The 9772-nt window shown below is 45.8% G+C and overlaps 1 protein-coding gene across 1 annotated transcript in view; it reads right to left on the bottom strand.

Annotated features, from left to right (window-relative positions):
• The window catches only part of LOC112465294, a 75903-nt gene extending 66334 nt beyond the window's left edge, over positions 1-9569 (bottom strand). Inside the window, exon 1 of the mRNA XM_025032790.1 lies at positions 8910-9569. Coding sequence (XP_024888558.1) covers positions 8910-8970 — 61 coding nt within the window. The 5' untranslated portion in view covers positions 8971-9569. The remainder of the gene's footprint in view (positions 1-8909) is intronic.
• Between the last annotated feature and the right edge of the window lie 203 nt (positions 9570-9772).

Here is a 9772-nt window from a genome sequence, read left to right as displayed (position 1 = left end):
TAAGATTGGCTTGCGTGTCGCGTAACGCAAGACTCTCACGTAAGGCGTAAGACGCTACGGCAATGTTCGTGCGCTGGCCCTAAGAAATCAAATGAAACCGGCATCCGGGACGGCGATCGTTAATATTCACGAGCGAGTACGGCTCGTAAATCATTTTGACAAATGCGCCGGTCGCCGGACGATAAATCGCGGGGGAATTTTTAATCCGCGAAACGAGCGGAAGAAAGGATTAGGTAGGCGGAGAGAGGAATGCACGGGCGGAAGGTAGGTAGCGAAGAAAATGGAGTTCCCCGAAGTGGGAATAGCCCCCGGCCGAAAATAAGTTTTCACGGAGCAGCGTGATGCGCGAAGGGGTGGATAGAATGAGTCATATACGATTATATTCGCTGCCCGTTTTTTTCCCTTCCCTTTCAACGTCTCTCACTTCCGTTGTTGAATAAGAGACTCGCAGGGAATAACATTCATACATCAAATATACCTTTGTGTTTTAATTATCCGTATTATTTATAAGTTGCATTAATTTATGAATAAATCGCAAATTGCGTATAAAATTATATGAAATATAAATTATGTAAATTTTCTCCGCTGAATATTCTCGAGCTGCGACCCATCGCGAATTCCGATCACGGGGAAATAAGCGATACTCATCAAAACCCACTTATGTATGTTCAAAATAACGGGCAAAATTAATTCTGCTAATAAATCTCGCGGGGATTGATAAATAAATAAATGTTAAACGTTCGCGGCCGCATGCGCGATATGCAGCCGAGCAGCAACGTACATAGCTAACGATGCCGCTTGATTGAATTATTACGTGAGTCATGCAACGTCCTACGGCCCGTGCGAGACAGAAAACCAATATAAAATGTACGTCAAAACAGACGAGGTTGACGGTGGCGCGATAGAAATTAACTTACAAGAATTTGCGACACGAAAGACGAGGAACGTCGTAACTTATTGCACTCCCCCGCGGGCTCTATATAAATTAAGACCTTTACCTTCGCGAAGTGCATATACGCTTTCATGAAGCTTATTCACCTATAACGCGGCAAACGTGCCGGCACACGTTTCTTCCCTCGACACCGGCATCACGGAAATATCAAATTCTTCAAGAAACATGACGTGTACTAACGCCCGCGTAATCAAAGAGTAAATCCTTACATTACGCTAAGTATAGCCTGCGAAACGGCGTCTGGTATATATAATAAAAAGTTCGCGAAAGTATTTCTTCGATATTCACGAAGTTTCACTAACAAAATCGAAATCTAACGTGGCAAGTATATAGTGACTCTTGATCTTGTATCTTAATGCGAAGAAAATTTCGATCATTCCTTATATTTCTTAATGTATTTGAGATTCATCGAAGTTGAACGCAGTAGAAGCTGTTACGCGTTTAATGGGCAATTAGCCCATTTATATTTGTATAAATATTCTATTGTTAAAAACTACGAAAAAACCGCAAAACTAGAAACGAGTCCCACAGCGAGAAAAACTCGCGTCTTTAATCGAAAAATCTGTTGTGCAACGTCGGGAAGCGACAGCCGGGGCCATTATTTTTCAATTTTACGCCGCTTCGACGTGCAAAACAGCGTCTTACGGTGTTGACAAGTAGGACGGCGTTGTTGCGGGGAAAAATGGCTGCCCCGGGAGAAGACGCGACAACAAAAAGATCGTCGCGCCGTGTGGTTCCGCAAGACGGCGAGAAGTATCTGAAAATTCTCGCCCGGAAGTTTTATCAAGTTTTCGCCTCCGCTGGAAGCGGATTCGTGGGACGAAGACGAAAGCGGAGTCCGCGGGCGAGGGCGGCGATGCGATCGAGGTTGAAAAGGGTCACCACGAGAATGCTGCTCTTTCATTGCAAACCCTCCCCCTCGAACGCATCGCGGGGCTCCGCCGTGCCTTCGTTAATACGTGCGCTGCGAGCGACGCGATGAATTATTGTCGTCCACCTTCTGCGCGATCCCGGATCGCTGTGGGGTCACGTCCCCGAGATATCTCTGCAATAATTTCGCGGGGTCTCAAGATATTACGTGTCAGTGCGTAAATAGCTTTTGCATTTGAGATAAGAGCGACGAACGAAGGCCGAATTCCAAGACTCCGGGATGTTAAGATTTATCTTAATATTTAAATCTCGATGATACATTTCTCTCATTACGCTCCGCATCGTAATTGTCTTCTAGTCTTCTTGCCGTTTGTGCTATGCCATTTATGCTATGAAAGGAATGCCAAGCTCTTAACATTTAATTTCCGTAATATACCTCTCTTGATTTATTACGCTTTACATATGTATCTTAAAATGTCTAATCTCCCTTTGCTCTTAACCTTTGTGTTTTAATTATCATATTTTGCAATAATAATGCCATTCGTGATCGAAGCGAGCTACAGTTATATTTTTTACAAAATCGATATCACGAAGCTGCTACTTAAGCTTCCCTATAATCAATCAAATCAGGTGTCTTCAACACTCTGGCAATCGCTACCTCTGAGACATCGGCAAAATACGGCTAATTATCCAAGCATTACTGGATTTAGCTGCACGATATTAAAGTCTCATTAAGCGGCACATGGCCACCAAGAGGACAGCTCGAGAGAGTGAGATCGGAAAAGAGAGAGGAAGAGACAGAGAGAGAGACAGAGAGGGAGAGAGAAAGGGGATAAATGGTGCGAAAATGGCAAACGCAGATGTCGGAAGCTTTATCAGGACTTTTCGTACGCACGCCGGAGTCTTCGGAGCTCGTGAGTTCAATATCCAAAATTAAGCGGAAATTACTTAAGCTAATAGGTCAGTATCGAGCCATTACCGTGACGTAAAGCCGAAACTACGTGTTTGATTTTCCGTGCTTCAGTTTCGTCCGTCCAGCCGTTCCGCTTGCGGGGAAACGTCTTCGAATCGTATAATGTAAATTATTTCATCAACAGCTGTGCTTGTTCGGTTAAGAGGATTTTGAAGAACACTATTCCGAGATAAATGCAAAACAAGTGAGAAAAGTTCGCCTCTCGATATTTCATATGCTCGATATTGTATGACAGTGGTCTACATTTGAACTAGGTCGCGGGCGTTCCAGGCGGAATTGAACTCTTCGTCTCGATGCATTACTTCCGGCTTGCCGGTGAAGTTTTAAGACGTATACGATTTGTCGATACGTCAGCGGGGGCTATACTTTTTAACGCGCGGTTGATTCATACGAAATATTCGCCGCAACACATTTCGAGGATTAATAAATTTTTCAAGTTTTATGTAACTGGCTCGATGCGTTTTATCGAATTTAATGTGGCAATTTTTAACGCGCCCATTTGAAAGCTAAATATTTTAAATACCTTAAATAAATGTTAAATAAATATAAGTTATAGCAACATTTGGCCGTGTACATGACAATATTATCTTTTTATATTTATTTCTTATGGTAGAGATATTATGAGATCGACGTTAAATTAATCGATTATTAAGCTGGATTCGAGGAGCGCGCTATTAGCGCCAATTGCTTATTCTATCCTTGTTTTACATCTGATGAGTGATCAAGATAGAATGATGCAATAGCGCTAATAGCGCGCTCCTCGAACGCAGTCTTATTAGGCTCGCTGTGTTGGATATGTTGGCTACATACAGATGCATGTTCTTACGTCACCGTGAACTGACGGGCGTCATCGACAGGATTACAATAGCAAACACGTATGATGATAGAATGCATATATAACCGCGATCAAACCTGTTATTCTACGTGAGCTAACAAAGTGTCACGAAAATAGATGACGATATATGAATATCGAGGGCTCGATAAACTCATGATTATGGAAGACCTTTGGGAGCGCTGGACCCCTCGTACCCGCCAAATAGTCGAGCTAAATTTATACTGGCCAACGTGGATGAGCTCATTTAAATGCTTCCTCTAAAAGCCATCACGCTCTCTCTGTGTGTGCGCAAAATGACTGCGTCTCTAACTCGTGAATGGAAGGACTGAAGGGACATTCAATCACGCTCGTAAACGGTCGTTTTCTGCATTCGCTTGACTTCCACGATCTTTCGTGACTGATCCGTCGCGTTGTACCATCCGCAATGGCGACACGATGCATTCCTAGACTCAGCTCGAATTCGCGATTTATTTATTTCTTCTATTAACAGCGGAGACTATTCTCCAAGATTGACGCTGCTTCTTTTGAGTCGCTCGTAAAGAAGATGTCTTGTTCTCTTAGATAAACGGCAGCAGTACAAGCGAGCGAGCATTTGCTTGTGGACGGAAATGAACGCAATTCATTTGATGCTCAAAAACAAGCGATGGAAAACGCCGAGAGATATTTTCTCTCAACAAAATTCCACACATCGGTAATCGGGTCTAGATTTATCCCCACTTCGACTGTTTGCATTCACGAATTGATAAACCGACGTATCGCCGTTGAATTATGAGGCAACTTCGAGGCTCGCGGTGATGATAAGTCATGTCGTCGACTATCCGATAGCCACCCGTCGGATCGTAACTATGCATGGCGATGATGTTCTAATTTCACCGAACAGTGGTCCCGATTTCCCTCGCCAACAACGAGGCTGACGTTCGGTGCATTCCGTCCGTCGAAGGATTAACGGCCGTCACAGATCCGACGTCGGTCCCAACCGCTGATCTTCTCCGGGAAGAGACCGGAGGATTCGCGGTTTTCGCCGGTTAGAACTTCGCGAGTCGTAAAACGCAAATATAGCTTGAAGAGATGGGAGGACGCGGTGGCGCTCGCCACAGAGTTACTTATAACATTGAACTTGCGCGATAACGCGGAACGGTTACGTCCGGGAGGGAAGAGAGTGTTTATCCGCGTTGTCGGGAAAACATCGAAAAAGGTAAGAAAGTGGTATCTACGTTTATTCCGAATGACGGTCTCATTGTCAGTGGACGCGTCATCCTGCCGATTCTTGTTTTTCCTCCGGCGACGTCGATTTGACGAACGAGTGGCTGTAAACGCTCTCGAAAATAAGATTGATACAAAGCCGTAAACATAAAGGAATAATAAGAATTATGAGACAGAAAGAGAGAGAGAGAGAGAGAGAAAGAAAGAAAAAAGGAGGGCAGACAACCGCGCGATGACATTATCAGGGAAATGTTTTCAAGAAGACAACCACCGCTTCTTCTCCTTTGTCCGCGCTTTCGCTGCATCTAGAGACGCGACGGGGGTGGTATTAGCAAACGCCTCGCAAACAATGTTAACGTTTACAACAGGAAACAGCGTTTCATCCAGCCGCCTACGTTGCGTAGCAAGAGTTTAATAAATGTGGATACAATGCGAGCCGATATTCATTATTCGTTGCGTCGAGAATATTTCTCCATTGATCTCCAGCGATATAACTCCAATAAATTTTCGGTTTCATCGATTTCAGAGCGTTACGTTAAGCGCTTGTCTAAAGACGTCATTTTCTCGTAATCGAAATTTCGACAAGGCAATCGCGAAATCGTCGAGGCTGACCTTGTAATCATTATCGAACGAATGAACGCGAACAGTAGGAGGATGCATGGACCGCGAGAAATCACGACGCGCGCGATATGGCAACGGCAATGAGTCAGATTATGCAGCTGCTTCCCGGCCGGACCCGATAAGGGTAATGTATGACGTGATAGGCATTAACGTACATCGCAATAATTTCATGACTTCCGCGATCAATTCTCGACGAGGGACTCGTGAACGTCGAGATATCGGATCGTGCGAACGGGGGAGAAGTGGACGATCGAAATTTCGGCCCAAGTCGGGGACTCGTTACAGCTTACAAATTGAGGTCATTGTCGACGCGCGCGGTTTTCCATTTTCTTTTCTTTTTTTTCTTTGGTTTCATACTCTACACCGACCTTCGATGCGCCATGTACCTTCTCGTCAGGATTAACAGCGTCGAACGCGCGGCACAAAGGAAACGGGTCGCGGCAATTCGGTCAAATGTATCTTTCCCCCCCGACCTATTTTTTCGAGGCTCCGTGTTTTTGACTTCGAGATACGCGACCATCCAACATGGACATTTCGATTGCTTGCAACGGTACGCGATACCGAAGGGACACAAAGTTTCCAAAGGCGCGTAATAGTAAACATCGCGAGCGAAACCCCGGCCCACATCGACATTTTATCAGATACAAACGTATCCCAGTTTTGCCGGGGTTTCCTATATATGCACCGCATCCCTTTCTGGGACTCGAAAAAGCTACGCTCGAACGGGCGCGTATTCGAGATCTATCGACGGTCGTGTAATAACACAGAGAGACTCGTGCGTCAGGGGATGAAAAATATAGTACTGTACTGATATTCAAGCGCTTCACTCCGAAGAGAGGAAAATAGAGTACGCGTAAGAATTATCCTATCTAAATACAAGCGGAAGTAAACAATTGTGTCGCGGCGGGAGTGGCTCCCGGGACGGCAATTGCGAGCGCTGGTGAGGATTAGAATCGGATTTAGCGGCGCCCTTTTGTAATCCTTCAACGCGCGGATGCTCGAAGCAATAAAGCGACGGTTGCGCACCTTGTATACTTACGGCACCATATCGCTTTACTGTTCCAAATGAATAGGGTGGGCTTCAGGGCGCGGGTGACACTCCGGATTACCCAGCTTCCCGGGACGGAAGTTCGCGCGCGTGAGAGAGAGAGTACAGTGACTCCATATTCATCGCTCTATTAAATGATGTGCCCGCGCAAAAACGGGCCTCCATTACGTGATTGCCTCCAAGAGGCTCGATTCATTCAGATCGTGATTAACAGCTTGCCTATTCTATCGCGATCGGTCACATTTGTTTTTCTTTGCTCATATAATCTCGAAATAAAATTTGAAGTTAATTAAAGAGAGAGGCTATAGGCAGTAGGCATATTACCTTAAACCTTAGTTAATTTTAATTAATTTCCTTCGTCGCGATAATAGTCTTAACGTTGCGTATCATCAGTTGGACTTGTAAAATCCAGCGTGAAAATTCCCGCTTCTTCAGAAATGTAGCAAGTTCTGCGTAAACACGCCTAATCTACGCTGACCTTTATCAAGCACGAAGAAACTACAACGCGGCGTTTTGTACAATCTCAAAAGATTCGACTTCCCTCGCACTGCAATCCAACAGCATAATTATGTTGACCTTTAAGATAGATTTCATCGTTGGATCTCACATGCCGCAGGCAGATGTAATACTTGGGAAAAGTCAGTTCATCAGCAAGATTACACTATTACTGCGGAATTGGGCCGCTAGATACCGGATGTATATACATATAGCGCAGAACGTCCTTCCCGAAATCCCAATTTCATTCGAGGGGCGAGGGGGAGAGGGAAGCTATAATCTGCGCAAAACGCCCATCGATATATGCATGTAACTGTGTGCGCATAATCGTCCGGTACAGGACATTGCAGATTGACGACAGGGGAAATATGAGTGTCCAAATGTGTATCTCTATCGATAAATTAAACCCATTTTAGAATAATTCTCGATTACTGCAGCAACTCAAAAATATATAACCATCGACCATTTATCGCGAATATTATCGCGAACGCGACTCGCAACTTTTTTATCACATCGCTTATGACGGCAGACAGTTTCAACGAGTTGAAAAACATTTCGCAATCGACGTAAAGTCGTAAAAACTTCTTACTTATGCGTAATAATCATGCATATCTACATGGCAACCTATATCTTCCGCTAGCAAACAGTTCTCTCGGCCCGCATTCCCCCACGGAATTCACGGTGGTATCGCTTACGGTGGGGCGTTGGGCAGTCGAAAATTAAATTAGTCGCGATCGCCAGCGTCCGACCGTGCGTTGATTTCAGATACGAATATTCGATGTCGCTCGTTATCGAGCAAGCCGAGTCGTGTCGATAAGTGTCGACACAATTTCGTTCTTGGCAAATTCGCCCCCTTAACGAACCGTCGCCATTGTTCTCGTTAAAATGTCGTGTAACAGGAAACTGTGTAACCCCGAGGAAGCCACCGCCTTATCCAGTGGACACACAGAATGTTCAAGAAAACTATATGTATTACAAACGGAAACGTGTCTCGATTGTGTCATTAACTAAAAAACAGTCTTCAATTATTAATTAAATAGAAAAGAGGAGAAAAGAATCTTCTCATCTGGATTGGAGGCAACTAAATTTATTCGCGAGACAGTCGTTATGACGTTTTTATATCTTTCGCGATAATTAATATTTAAAAAATCGATCTCTCAATTGCGCGAGCACTTATTGCACTTACATAAAAAACCGTGTATAGCATTACTAAACGGCAAGTAACGTGCGATACGTAAAATCGCGTTAATTGTACACTTGCCGACTTTTAATTAAGCAATCTCTTGATAACTCCGCGAAATGACGATTAGTTGCTATTGATATAATGTCTTTTATTTTATCGAACAGTTAACATGTAACAAGAGGTACAAACTGGGAGCTTGACGTTATTCTCGACAATATTGTTGTTTTTACTGCTTGCAATTCTACGAAACCGTTGGTACCAAAAAGCTGTTGAACATTTTAAGACATCAACGACTTGCGTCAACAATCCGAAAATGAACCTGATTCTTCATTCTTTGGCTGCAATCCACTTGACGCTACAAATGCTTCGAAGCATTCCTCTTCTCTTTTCTTTCAATGAAGAAAGAAGGAGAAGAAGAACGTTTCAAAGCATTTGTAGCGTCAAGTGGACCGCAGACTTTGTTCCCCACTGGTATCTAATAAATACATTGCATATGCATCACGATTCCTGAAGAAATTCAGAGCACGCAGTTTCGGGCACCCCTCCACCCCCCAAACTTTCATAAACGCAGCACACCCTAACACATTTTCAAACCCGCAAATCAACCCGCGCATATGGTTTTGTTGTAACGTTAATTCCGCGGGGATCTTCGTCGAAATTGATTTCCCCGTGGATTATATCTCGCTTCTTTAAAAACGGAACGATTTTTTATTCTGACGCAACACTCACCGATGCAGACGACGAGCGCCACGGCGAGAATCGGCGGGAAAGCCCTCGAGGACGAAAGCATGCTGCGGCTCTCAGCGAAAGAACGGGACGAGAATAAGCCACCCACGGCAGGGACGAAGAGTCACTCAGCCACTTTAGAGCGTCCACGCGGAGACCGGACGTCGGACTGACGGCGCCAACCGGAAGGGGCGGGACCGAAAGACAGCGAAGACGGTGAACCCGCGCGCGAAAAACGAAGGACGAAAGGAAAAAGGCACTGCGTGCACCGCGACCCGCTCGTTGATCACTGGTAATCCCGCGGATACGTGGTCCACACCCTCGATTAGCACCGAGGATCGATCTCGATCCCCCACTGGATACGGATCTGGGACGCGAACGATTTGCCTCTTCCTCTTCCAAGATATTTCTCAACAATGTTGCCTTCGCGTAAACAATCGGCGCGGCACATCCGCGCTCTCCTCGCTTTGCTCCTCTTTTTTTTTGCCCCCCTCTTTCGGTGCCCCCGCGCGATATTAATCGACAGCGGAGCGCGCGGTCGCGGGTGGTACCCCCGATTCCGGAGTGGGTGAGGCAAGTGGGGGCGGAAGGGTGGCTTTTTACAGGGAGACGCGTCCTACCACCGGTACGTCTGTTGCGGCGCCAACATCGGACTGACTTTCTCTACGTTACGGCCGCTCTGCAGCGGTGGCGGCGCGCCGCGCCGTTCCGCGCCGGACCGCGTCGTCGCGCGGGGTACATCCTGCGTCACGTGTGCGCCCGTGGGCGTGCTCCGGATGCAGCGGATCCGCCGACGCCGATGCGAGGGAACTGGAGAACGCGTTCGCAGACCCCCCGGCGAAGCGGATGGACCCTCAGGTCAGGAG

The sequence above is a fragment of the Temnothorax curvispinosus genome, unplaced genomic scaffold, assembly GCF_003070985.1.
Source record: "Temnothorax curvispinosus isolate PA1 unplaced genomic scaffold, ASM307098v1 QBEX01001498.1, whole genome shotgun sequence".
NCBI lineage: Eukaryota > Metazoa > Arthropoda > Insecta > Hymenoptera > Formicidae > Temnothorax > Temnothorax curvispinosus.
This window is presented reverse-complemented; position numbering and strand designations above follow the sequence as displayed.